Raw genomic sequence first — 12,360 nt, 5'->3', positions numbered from 1 at the left:
ACCCAAAGTATGGTCCATGGATCAGCAGCGTTAGCAACACCTTGGAACTTGTTCGAAATATGTATTTTCAGGTTTCACCTACTATGTCAGATTCTCTGGGAGTGGGGCCCAACAAACTATACACTTTAAAAAACCTCTAGAGGATTCTGATTTATGCCAAAGCCTGAGAAGCTTGCTCCACAATGAAAGTACAGGGATTTGGTTGCAAAATAGCACAGTCATTAAGAACATGTGCTCGTGGATGAAAGCTAAATCTGGCCAGTTACTCACTGGAGAAGATAGAGAAGACCATCAAGGGTGACTGAATGACAGGGGCTTGTTTAGCAGTTCCTTAGACTTAGGTAGGCTCCCACCTTCCGCCTTCCTCTCCTCCTGGCCCTCATTCTCGCTGCTCTTCCAGTCCTCTCTTATTTCCGTGATTCACACAAGACTATAAACTGCTCAGAGGCCTAGCATCTCTTGGTTTTCTTTGACAGCAGAAAGACCTTTTGGATGTGTGAAGTTGTCACATCTCCACCGCAATCAGCCTCCAGCTCCCCCACGGTCTCAGCTCTGACCCAGTGGTGACCTCAGAGGGTATGCACAGGAACTGCTGCAGAAGGTGACAGCTAATGGCGGAGGTAAGGTTTCTGAGCTGGGCCCCTCTGAATGCCTGAGACCTCCTTGGAAGTTTGCTCCTTGTTCGGTGCACTTGAAGAATGCTTTACCTGCAAGTTCCTCACACAGGAGGCATGAGGCATCAAGAGATGGGGCCACATGCCCTGTGTACCGTGGGCAGATAGGCTACTTCCTGGCCAGATTAGGCGACTGGAAGTGTCAGTGTCTTGATGTAGTTAAAAATCTGGTCATTGTGGTCAAACAGTCCTGGGTTCAAATCCTGACCGCCCCCCCGCCCCCCAGCAACTGGGGGATTCGGGGCAAGTTTTTGTTTTTTTACCTCTCTGAGTTTTCATCTAGTACACTGTTCTGTTAAATAGAGTTATTGTGATGACTAATGGGATACCATATACCTGGGATACACAGATGGTCAATAAAGGTGGTAGTCATTGCTACTATTACTAGGTTCTGCTCAGAGGGTCTTATCCTCTCTTTGATTGTAACTTTGAACTTTTTTCAACTTCAGAGGGGCAGTTGTCAGGGCTCAATGTGAGGGCAAGCCTAAGATGCCCCTGGGATGGGTCCTTCCTTCCAGAGGCCACCCATGTAGCATTTTGGCACCCACCATCTTTATGAAGGAGCCGACAGTGTCAAATAAAAGGGGAGGGGCAGTTGGGGGAACAAACCAGTTTGTGGCTAGATTGAGGGACCCAGAGTCAAACTGAGGGGCTGTTTTAGGACCTAAATTATTTTCACTCAAACTCTTTGCCAAGATATATGACAAATTCCATGGTCCATGTGACAGGGAAGATGGGTGACAGTCTCCGTGGACAGGCATGGAAGAGTAAAATAAATGCCACGAGCATAGCCCTTACCTGAAGAGGAGCCCATCGCCGGCCATGGCATAGATGACCCTCGGCATTGGGAAGAGGGAGCCCAGCAAGCTGACTGTCAGTCCTGCAACCGACCCAATGGCCACGACGAACTTTGCCGCATAGAACCCACGAGCCACAAACATCTCCATGAGTGGGGACTCTGTGTCAATGGTGTCATATGGCACCATCAGAGTTAGGATCATGCTCACCTGTTAAAACAAGATGAAACGTGGTTGGAGGTAGAGGGATCAGTCTGATGCATGGGTGGGTGTCCCATAGCAGAGGAAAGAGACCTGGTCCTGCATGGGAGCCTGCATCTGCCACTTCCTGGTGTGTGCCTTTACTTTAGACCAGTTATCTGGCCTCTGGAGCTCTTGGTCTCAGGATTTCCTCTGAAAATCTCTCTGTGGTCCTTTCGTATCTGAGGAATAAGTCTGCTGGTATTTCAGCTCCTGAAAGTGGAGCTACCTGGATAGTTCAATGAAGAGCAGGTATTATCTGATGGCAGGAGCTGTAGCCAGAGGCCCTGGAGCCAGGGCACTGTGCCCTCATGGACAAGACTCATTTCTTTTGTACTTAAGACCACTATGGCTTTGCTTAACCAGGACCTGTTTCTCCTCACATGTCATAGATCTACCAAGACATCCCTCCCCTATAATTGGCCCCAGGCAATGGAGACGCCAGTCATAAGGCCAGGAGACCCCTGGGCTGTGAAGGCCAATCCTGGCATCATTGAGGGAGTTCAGAGCCTGAAAAGGAGAGAGTGGTTCATTTCTAGATCACTTTTTCGCCTTATGTCTCAGGAGCCAAGATCCCCCAGTGAAACAAAGTGGCCACCGGGGAGGCTGGCAAGATGTGTGACCACAGCTCAGCAGTGTGGCTCTTCTCCTGGCGGTAGAGTGCGCCTGGTGACCAACACAAGACCAAACAACTCTTGAGGCGTGGTTAGGGCCCACACATTCTAAAAGGGAATCTGTCCCAGTAACATCATCACTTGCAACATTCTCTTTGGGGATGTGGTGGGGTAGACTGGAGGAGAGTGGGGTGGATTCTTACAGCAATTCTCGGTGGGTCTCCTGCCCATGTTCGATTAGGGCAATATGTGGTAGACTTACTCTGTAGCCTATAAAGCACTATCCTAAGGAAGGAACTGTGATTAACTTTATTGTGTGTGCTGCAAGGGTTGACTCCTGGAGGAGGGGAAGGTATGAGGTGGTACAGGAGGGGGAATACACAGCAGAGTGTCTCTGTTGCTCCCCCTGCTGCCCCTCCCCCCACACTGTTCCTGAACATTCTGTCTACAGGGATAATCAGGGCTGGGTAAGGTAAGTTGCATGCATGTTGCATAAGCTCTGTGCTCAGTTGTGTCTGACTCTTTGTGACCCCATGGACTGTAGCCCTTCAGGCTCCTCTGTCTGTGGGATTTTCCCTGCAAGAATACTGGAGTGGGTTGACATGCCCTTTTCCAGGGAATCTTCTGCATCCAGGGATCCAACCCATGTCTCCTGTATTGGCAGGTGGGTTCTTTACCACTAACACCGCCTGAGAAGCCATGTGCATAGGGGAAATGATAATTGACTATCCATGAAGAGAAACGTTTTGGTGGGCAAACCATATCCAGTGCTGCTCCCATGTTTTCCTTTGGCTTCCAGGATGATCCTGTTTTCTCCTTCCCCACTCTAGGGGAGCCTTGCCTCTTTGCTGCTGGGAAGCTCCCAGAAGACAGAAGAGCATTGAGGAGGATGCACAGAGGCCTACAATGCCTCTGCTTGCTCGCACACCCACCCGTTACTGCCAGCCTATGATCTGAACTCCTTGGACGGCAGCCCACTCCCTGCATGCTCCCCCCACCACCCCCACTCCCGGCACCGGATGCCGGGATGCCGAGAGCCTGTGCATGGGGCGGAGCAGGGATGTGAGCCACGGCCCAAGTGAGGGCCTGGGGCTTCTCCTGTGTCCAGCTTGGAACCCTGATTTTCTCCCTGTCATCAGTGGGTGGGGTGAGCTTGAGCCCGTGTTAAAAGAGGGAGCAACATGAACATATGCGTACAAACACCACGAATGCACAAGTGAAGGATTACTTCCTGACAGAAGGAAACCCAGTCTCAGAGCCACGTTTAAGGTCAAATATGAAAAGTCCATGTGGAAGGTGCCATAATAAGCCTTTGTTACTTACGGATACATATGCTGTCAGGCAGATGACTAGGGAGGCGGTGATAGCATAAGGGATGGATGTGTTGGGATTCTTGGCTTCCTCTCCAGTGGTGGCGATGATGTCAAAGCCAATGAAAGCATAGAAACATGTGGCTGCTCCTTGCAGCACCTATAGAGATGAAAACATTTGAAATATTTACAGTGTCAGTGGATCACCAGTGCCTGACACGTGGGCCCCTTAATTGCCCGATGGTCAGCAGATTACTGACTATGGGGTCGCTTAGAGTCGGACACGATTGAAGTGACTTAGCAGCAGCAGAGAGGGTAACATGGTGGAACTTGTGCTAAAGGCTTGAGTTCTGACTTCTACTAGCTGTGTGACACTGGGAAATTTCTTCATGTATAAGATGAAGATAAGAAGAATTATGCCCAAATAAAAATTAGGTTCATTCAACACATTGAAATCATTTTTGGAAGTAAGTGGGCTTATAAGTAAATCAGTAAGTTGGCTGCCCCTATATCTTGGGGGAACTCATTAATTTCTTTGTTCTTTATTTTCATTTAGTGGTTCTCAACCATAACCAGGGGCTGTGTGATAACCACTAGGAAATGTTTGGAAATGTGGGGAGGTACTTGTGACTGACACAGAGACATGGAGTGTGCGCTTCTGGCATTTAGTAGGGGTCTCAGATGCAGTTGCACAAATTCTCCTGCTCAAATCACTGCTAGTGATCCTGGTAGATCATTTTCAGGGTATCTTCCAGATGTTAAATGATATAAAGGATTTATAGATTTTTCAGGTAGACTCTTGTCTTCCATGGAAAGAAAGGGAGAGCTGATTTTGGGGGTTTGAGCAGCCTAGTTGGGCTACATGGCTGGGGAAGGGATGAAGAGTGAGGCAGAGTGAAGCTGGGGAGGTGGTATCCAGTGACATCTGCTGGATGTCTGTCTGATAGGAGCCTATGTGATTCCAAAGATGGTTGTAATTTGATGGGTCAAGATGTCAGTGAAAATCCTCCATTGAGGAGCATGTAACTTTCTTCCAAAGAATTTTTCAAAGTTTAAATTCTGTTTTCCCAGCTTAGCATTCTCATTACCAGCTGAAAGTAAGAAATGTTTGGGGATATCCTTTCAGGGGAAGATGAAAGAGATTTTTCTGGATTTTCTGTGTATGGGGTGAAGGCATTTGACACCATGCAAAATGGCAACCCACTCGAGTGTTCTTGCCTGGAGAATCCCAGGGACAGGGGAGCCTGGTGGGCTGCTGTCTATGGGATTGCACAGAGTCGGACACGACTGAAGCGACTTAGCAGCAGCAGCAGCAGCAAACTCTAGCTAGGAGTCCAGGAGTGTGGCTCATTGTAGACTGGGCCAGTTTTTCCTTTTTGTCCATATTTGGTTTATAAAGGATGAAATTCTAAAAATGTGCCAAGCAGATACCTGTCCCTAAATTTTCACTCTTACCTTTCTGACTGACTTCTCAATAAGTAAAAGGCATAATACAAAGAACTAGAACCTACAAAGTACATCACAAAATGGAAGATCGTCTCAAACTTTCAAAAGCAACATTTGCTCATCTGTAAAATGAGTTAGTCTCTTCTCTAGTCTCTCCCATTCGGGCTCTAATGCTTCAGTTCTCTAATTGGGGGCTCTTATTCTGGGGTCCATGCAATTCAGGAGAGTCTGAGAATTTTGATGAGAAAAATAAATCTTTATTTTCCTTACCCTTCTATTGAATGTTATCATTTCTTTTGATTATGAGCATAGATGACTAACAGTATTGTGATATTTGTCACCAATCAGATATTTTCCCAATCATATTAGTTGTTGCAGAGATCTTGAAATACCATTTGTGCTCATTGCTACTTCCAATTTATGTTAGTTATTAGACAGATATTAATATTTAAAACACTAGTAAAGAAGCCCATGGTTATATCAGAATTTAAAAATATTTTTGTAACTGTATTTCAATTTACAGTTGACTCTTGAACAATGTGGGGGTTAGGGATGCTGACCCCAGCACAGTTGAAAATTCGAGTATAACTTATCCTGGCCCTCTGTGTCCGTGGTTCCTTGTGTACTTGATTCCTCCATATCTGTGGTTCCATGTCCACAGATTCAGCCAACCACTCACTGATGTAGTACCATAGTATTTACTTTTGAAAAAAAAATGTAACAGCCTGATTCAAACTGCTGCTGTTCGTAGGTTAACTGTAATTGGTTTCTTTCGAACTTCTATGTAATTAGGTTATTCATTTATAAACACAGTTTATATACAATATAAATACAATCCCAAAGGTGTTCATCTGCTTCACCAGACTGCCAAGGAGTCTACTACACACACAAAAGTCTAAGAACTCCTGATCTATTCTAGTAGAAAGAACTTCCATACAAGCAGTTGTCACCAGGGGGCTACTATCTGGGAGAGGAGATAACTCCCACTTTCACTCCAGCAGAGTCCTGCATTTCAGGGTGTGGAAAGTGTCTTGCCTCCAGACAAGGAGATCAAAGAGATCTCACCTCATGGTACATGGAGGTTCACAGGTTTGGAAAGGTACTTGTTTTCACTTGTCTAAAAAATGTTTCTGGTGTTCAAGGATGGATGGATGCTGCAATTTCAGGCTCACCAAGCTGCCCCAATCCAGGAAGGCCTTGCTTTAAGACAGCTTCCAGAAAAACAGATCCTGCTTTCTCTTCCTTTAACATCTTTCTTTCCATACATACACACACACACACACACACACACACACCTCTTATAAATCATACAGTGACATTTTATGACAATCAGTCTGATGATGCCATCAATTCCAATTAGGATGTCCCAGGGCTACAGTGCCATACCACTTGGAGTGATCAGTGCTGGATGGTCTTAGATACTGGAAGAGCTCCCTGCTGAGGACGGGAGGGTGGGAAGGTCCTAAGTAAGAATTCAGGGCCAAGCTACCCTGGAAAAAGTTAAAAGAGACATGTGTACCCCAGTGTTCATTGCAGCACTGTTTACAATAGCTAGGACATGGAAGCAACCTAGATGTCCATTGGCAGATGAATGGATAAGAAAGCTATTGTGTTCATATACACAATAGAATATTACTCAGCTATTAAAAAGAATGCATTTGAATCAGTCCTAATGAGGTGGATGAAACTGGAACCTATTATACAGAGTGAAGTAAGTCAGAAAGAAAAACACCAATACAGTATAATAACGCATACATGTGGAATTTAGAAAGATGGTAACGATGACCCTATATGCGAGACAGCAAAAGAGACACAGATGTAAAGAACAGACTTTTGGACTCTGTGGGAGAAGACGAGGGTGGGATGATTTGAGAGATTAGCATTGAAACATGTATATTACCATATGTGAAATAGATCACCAGCCAGGTTTGATGCATGAGACAGGGTGCTCAGGGCTGGTGCACTGGGACAACCCTGAGGGATGGGATGGGGAGGGAGGTGGGAGAGGGGTTCAGGATGGGGGACACACGTACACCCATGGTCGATTCATGTGATATATGGCAAAAACCGCTACAATATTGTAAAGTAATTAGCCTCCAATTAAAATAAATAAATTTACCAAAAATAAAATAAAATAAAATAAAATAAGGTGAGAGGTCTAAACCATGCGGTAAGAAGATTAACTGAGGACACAGGGAGGCCCAACTGAAAGAGAAGGCTCAGTGGGAGATGCCTCCAAGACACAGGTATCTTGGAGCAACACCTTCCAATTTTGAAGTATGACTCATAGTTGTTGGAGGAGAGGTGCACTGTAGGCTCCAGGGGGAATCTCAGAGCTGTGTGTATGGGTGGATAGGACTTTGTTAGGAGTGCAGATTCTATAGCCTGTCAGACCTTGATTGGTTCTGCCAAGAACTAGCTTGGTGACATAGAACAAGTTCCTAACCCCATGGGGCTTCATTTTCTTTATCACTTAAATGGAAATAAAAATAGTATTTAGCTCATTGGATTGTTACAAGGATTAAATGAGATAGTCCACCACGGTTGTAGAATATATGCTCAGTTACTCAGTCATGTCTGACTCTCTGTGTGGCCTCATGGAGTGTAGCCTGCCAGGCTCCTCTGTCCATGAGATTCTACAGGCAAGAATGCTGGAGTGGGTTGCCATTTCCTTCTCCAGGGTATCTTCCCAACCCAGGGATCAAACCCGAGTCTTATGTATTTCCTGCTTTGGCAGGAGGATTCTTTACCACTAGCACCACCTGGGTAGGTGCTTAATAAATACTGCTTTTATCAGTAATATTTTTATTACTATTGTAAGTTTTTCTAGAACAGATGAAACCAAGGACACAAACAAATTCCTCCTCTTCTTCCTCCTTATTTTTCTTTTAGAACTTGATGCCTATTTTATTAACTGCTCCCATGAACCAGGAACTGTGCTTAGTGATATGGATACAGTCATGTGCAAAAAGTACTCTGAGCATGACCTCCTGGGGTTAGGACCCTAGAGGACACTGCAAGACCAGAAATGCTACCTTGATTGTGATGACAAATTGATCAAGATTAGCAAATACCTACATTATTACAAAGCAGAGACATCATTTTACCAACAAGGGTCCATATAGTCAAAGCTACGGTTTTTCCAGTAGTCATGTATGTATGTGAGAGTTGGACTATAAAGAAAGCTGAGTGCTGAAGAATTGATGCTTTTCAACTGTGGTGTTGGAGATGACTCTTGAGAGTCCCTTGGACAGCAAGGAGATACAACCAGTCCATCCTAAAGAAAAGCAGTCCTGAATATTCACTGGAAGGATGGATGCTAAAGCTGAAGCTCCAATAATTTGTTCACCTGATGTGAAGAACTGACTCATTGGAAAAGACCCTAATGCTGGGAAAGATTGAAGGCGGAGAAGAAGGGGATGAACAGAGGATGAAATGGTTGGATGGCATCACCAACTTGATGGACATGAGTTTGAGCAAGCTCCGGGAGTTGGTATGAACAGGGAAGCCTGGTGTGCTGCAGTCCATGGGGTCACTGAGTTGGAAACAACTGAGCAACTGAACTGAACATTATTTGTAAAACACAGATGCTATTTCCCAAATGAGTGAAAGCACGAATGGCAATTACTGATAATGATTAGATACCAGAAAATTAACTATGGGAACTAGGTTAGTTGGGAAGAGAGAGAATAAGTTTGCAAAGAGAATGTCTGTTAGCCCCAATTTGCACGTAGATGCAAATTGCAAATGCATGTTAGCCCCAATTTGTAGAACTAGAAAGCAGTTATGATTGAAGAAAGACTAAACAGATCAAAAGTAGACCATCTGGAGGTTCTACTGTGATGGGAAGGCCATGAAATTTAACTCAAATGGTTCAAATGGAATGATTTCAATGAAGGGACTCTAGGGGTCAAGGCTGAGAGGAAGTGAGGAAGAAGTACCCTGGCCTGTTCTCTTCTCCCCTTCTGATCTCCTGATTGATATCTCCCATTGGCTAACCCTAACAGGAAGCCACCAGCAGGGGGTCTTCTGGAGCACAGACCAGAGCAGGAGGAGTAGAGAGGTGATCTGAGGGAGTGTGGGCAAATGGAAGAAAAGCAGCACACCTGCCAGGATGGAACAGACTCTGGCCTAGAAGATAGCGATTAAATAAACAGATTATTTAAGAAAAGATAATACCTTAACAAATTGGGTCACCTTTTTACATGAGTTAATTTCATTGAGTTTTGTGTGTGTGTGTGTGTGTGTGTGTCCTTCAAGCAAATAATCCCTGGTTGGTAAATACAATAAAGCCATGAAATGAAACCGCATGGGTGTGTCTCTACCCCCAAACCGCTAAATCTGCTCTCTACTTCACTCTACCCAGATTTCAGATCGAGCCTCTGGTATTTATAATTAGGATACACTTCCATGCTTGAAAGAATGTGTTTAGTACCAGGGGTGAGCATCTGTGAATTAAATTAGTGGGTGAAGCGTGTGTGTGTGTGTGTGTGTGTGTGTATACATGTTTCTGCCTTCATCAGTACTTATCCTAACTTTGCTTTAATGTCTTACATAAATAAAAACCAGTATTGACTTTTCACTTTGATGACATCACTGGAAATTATTTTCCAAGGTCAACCTGGTAAAGCTGCTCAGCCAGACGATGCAGGTCAGTCTTTCCCTCTATAGAGCTTTGTGGGGCAGCAGTACCTGCCTCAGTTGCTGGAGGACTGTTGCTTAATTCGTTGACAAAAGAATGTCATTGCCGGCCTGCCACTCAACTTCAGGGATCCCTAAAAGCTGGGATCCCTGTGCCTTGCTGATATTTGAGAGGCATTAGGATGAGGCGGCTCTCCACATTCTACCTTAGATATGCCCACGAGATAATTAGGCACCTTTGTGTAATTTACTCTCAAGGTAACAAGACAAAACTCCAACTTCAGCAGCATTTCCTACCACCCTCTTGCTCCAGACCTGTTAGCAGCCTGTCCACAGCGACAGTGGAATGTGCTAATAGGTTCCAGCAAGTGGATTCAAATGTGGAGACATGGAAAACAGCTTTTCCTCTTTTTGGAGACTGTCAGCATTCCCCACAAATACTTGCTCTGAACCATTTTCCTGGGAGCTATTTGTGCTGATAGAATGTTTTATTTGGTCAAAGAGAAACCATAAGATAGCATCAAGAACAAATAACATACAGTGAATACGCATCCAACAATGTTCAGGGGCTGAGGAATTGCAGATGGAAGTGGGGTTCAGCTGAGGGCCAGCAGTTACTTGATATAGGGAAAAAATGTTTGTTGTTCTTAAGCTCTTCAAGACCAAAGAAGCATTTGACCCAGAACCCGTAAGTGAGTAAACCATTCGTTATGCTATTTTCTTTGGAAGGAAGTGTTTGGAACAGGAAAGACTAGGCTTCTGACGGGTCTGTGGCCAGAGGATGGATTGCTCATTAACCCTTTAGAAGTCCTTGAGAGTTGTGTTTTAAGTCACGTAACAGTATCCGTATAAACCATTCCCTCCACAATGGTGTCCTCCATCCCGTCTTACCTATTGGGATTGAAGAAGAAAGTGGGTTGGTACTCTGAACTTGTCAGTCCCCTTGTCAGAGGTGGGCTTCCCTTGTGGCTCAGATGGTAAAGAATCTGCCTGCTGTGCAGGAGACTCAGGTTCAATCCCTGGGTTGGGAAGATCCCCTGGAGAAGGAAATAGCAACCCATTCCAGTAAACTTGCCTGGAAAATTCTATGGACAGAGGAGCCTGGCCAGGCTACAGTCCATGGAGTTGCAAAGAGTTGGATATGCCTGAGTGACTAACAAATTTCATCAGATTTTTTTTTTTTTTTGGTCCGAGTTGGGGGTCAGATTTTCCCTAAGGAGTGAGGAAGTTCATGCAGTTGGCAAGTAGGCAACTTGATTTTGCTGACAGTTGTTAGAGAACAGAGTAGGGAGTGTGTTTATTCACTTGGTGGATGATATGCTCATGAGAAAGTGTGAGATCTCAAAAAATACCATGTATATTCAGAGTGGCCTTGCTGGACTGGAAAAGTGACCTAAAACCAAAGTCAAGAAAGAACAGGTCCAGGCAGAGGGCTGGGGAGGAGATGTGCGATGGAGAAATCCGAGGCCAGGCAGAGAGGATGAGTCAGCACCATCTTCATGCTGGGCTGTCCTTTGTGCTCAGATGATGTTTTTAGGGACAGCCACTAGGACACAGATTTGAATTTCCTGCAGGGAAAGAGGACTCACAAGGAAAAATCCAAAATCCCAGCCAGGTTTATATGGTACCAACGACCAGCCTACTCCAGGTAGTAGGTTTGGGTTGGAGTGAGGTCAGTGGCCAAAGGTGCAAAAAAAAGACAGTTGGTCCCATGCGTGAGGTCCTGGGACCCGTGGAGTAAATAAGGACTTTGACTCCTCCAGGACCGGAGTTGAATTTCATTCTATTATGGTCTAAACCTGTGATCTTAACTTTTCTTGTGCTCAGTTGCTCAGTCAGGTCTGACTCTTTGTGACCCCACAGACTGTAGCCTGCCAGGTTCCTCTGTCCATTGGATTCTCCAGACAAGAATACTGGAGTGGGTTACATGCCCCTCTCCAGGGGATCTTCCTGACCCAGGGATCGAACTCGTGTCTCCTATGTCTCCTGCCTTGGCAGGAGGGTTCTTTACCACTAGCACCACCTGGGAAACCCAGACTTAACTATCCTCCCATCTTAATGCTCCTCCCAGCTCCAAGACTCCAAGTCTTTGTGAAGCTTAAAGGCAGTGTTGCTGCTAAGTCGCTTCAGTCGTGTCCGACTCTGTGCGACCCCATAGACAGCAGCCTACCAGGCTCTCCGCCCATGGGATTTTCCAGGCAAGAGTACTGGAGTGGGGTGCCATTGTCTTCCCCGAAAGGAAGTGTTAAGAAGACTCAGAAGGCAGGGGTCATCATACACAAGGTACTCGAGATAATGGAGGGGGCTTTGGAGCCATACACCTGAGCGGGGATTTCAGTCCTGGCACTGACTAGCTAAGTGACTTCTGGCAAGTTACCAGCTTCTCCGAGCTTTGAGTTCTCTATCTGTAAGTTGCGGATAGCAGCACCTACTTCAAAGTTTTGTTGTAAGAGTGAGATAATATCCATAGAGCATGTGCCCACCCAGAAGGTAGTGGGTAAATTCTAGCTCCTTCCTCCATCATGATCATTGTTGCTAATTATACAATGTGGACTTAAAAATGTCTAAGGTTTTATTATCTTTTTGGAAACATTTGGTGCAATTAGTTTAACCACCTGATAGATGAGAAAACTGGAAA

At 45.3% G+C, this 12,360-nt stretch overlaps 1 protein-coding gene across 1 annotated transcript in view; it reads right to left on the bottom strand.

The window, feature by feature from the left end:
- The window catches only part of SLC7A14 (solute carrier family 7 member 14), a 50,972-nt gene that overhangs the window by 14,515 nt on the left and 24,097 nt on the right, over positions 1–12,360 (bottom strand). Inside the window, exons 4-5 of the mRNA XM_005891731.2 lie at positions 3,649–3,795; positions 1,473–1,681 (exon numbers count right to left, since the gene is read on the bottom strand). Of these exons, the coding sequence (XP_005891793.1) occupies positions 1,473–1,681; positions 3,649–3,795 (356 nt within the window). The remainder of the gene's footprint in view (positions 1–1,472; positions 1,682–3,648; positions 3,796–12,360) is intronic.

This window comes from Bos mutus, chromosome 1 (genome assembly GCF_027580195.1).
Source record: "Bos mutus isolate GX-2022 chromosome 1, NWIPB_WYAK_1.1, whole genome shotgun sequence".
NCBI classification, from domain to species: Eukaryota; Metazoa; Chordata; class Mammalia; order Artiodactyla; family Bovidae; genus Bos; species Bos mutus.
Note: the sequence above shows the minus strand (reverse complement) of the source record. Positions and strands in the feature narration are given on the sequence as shown.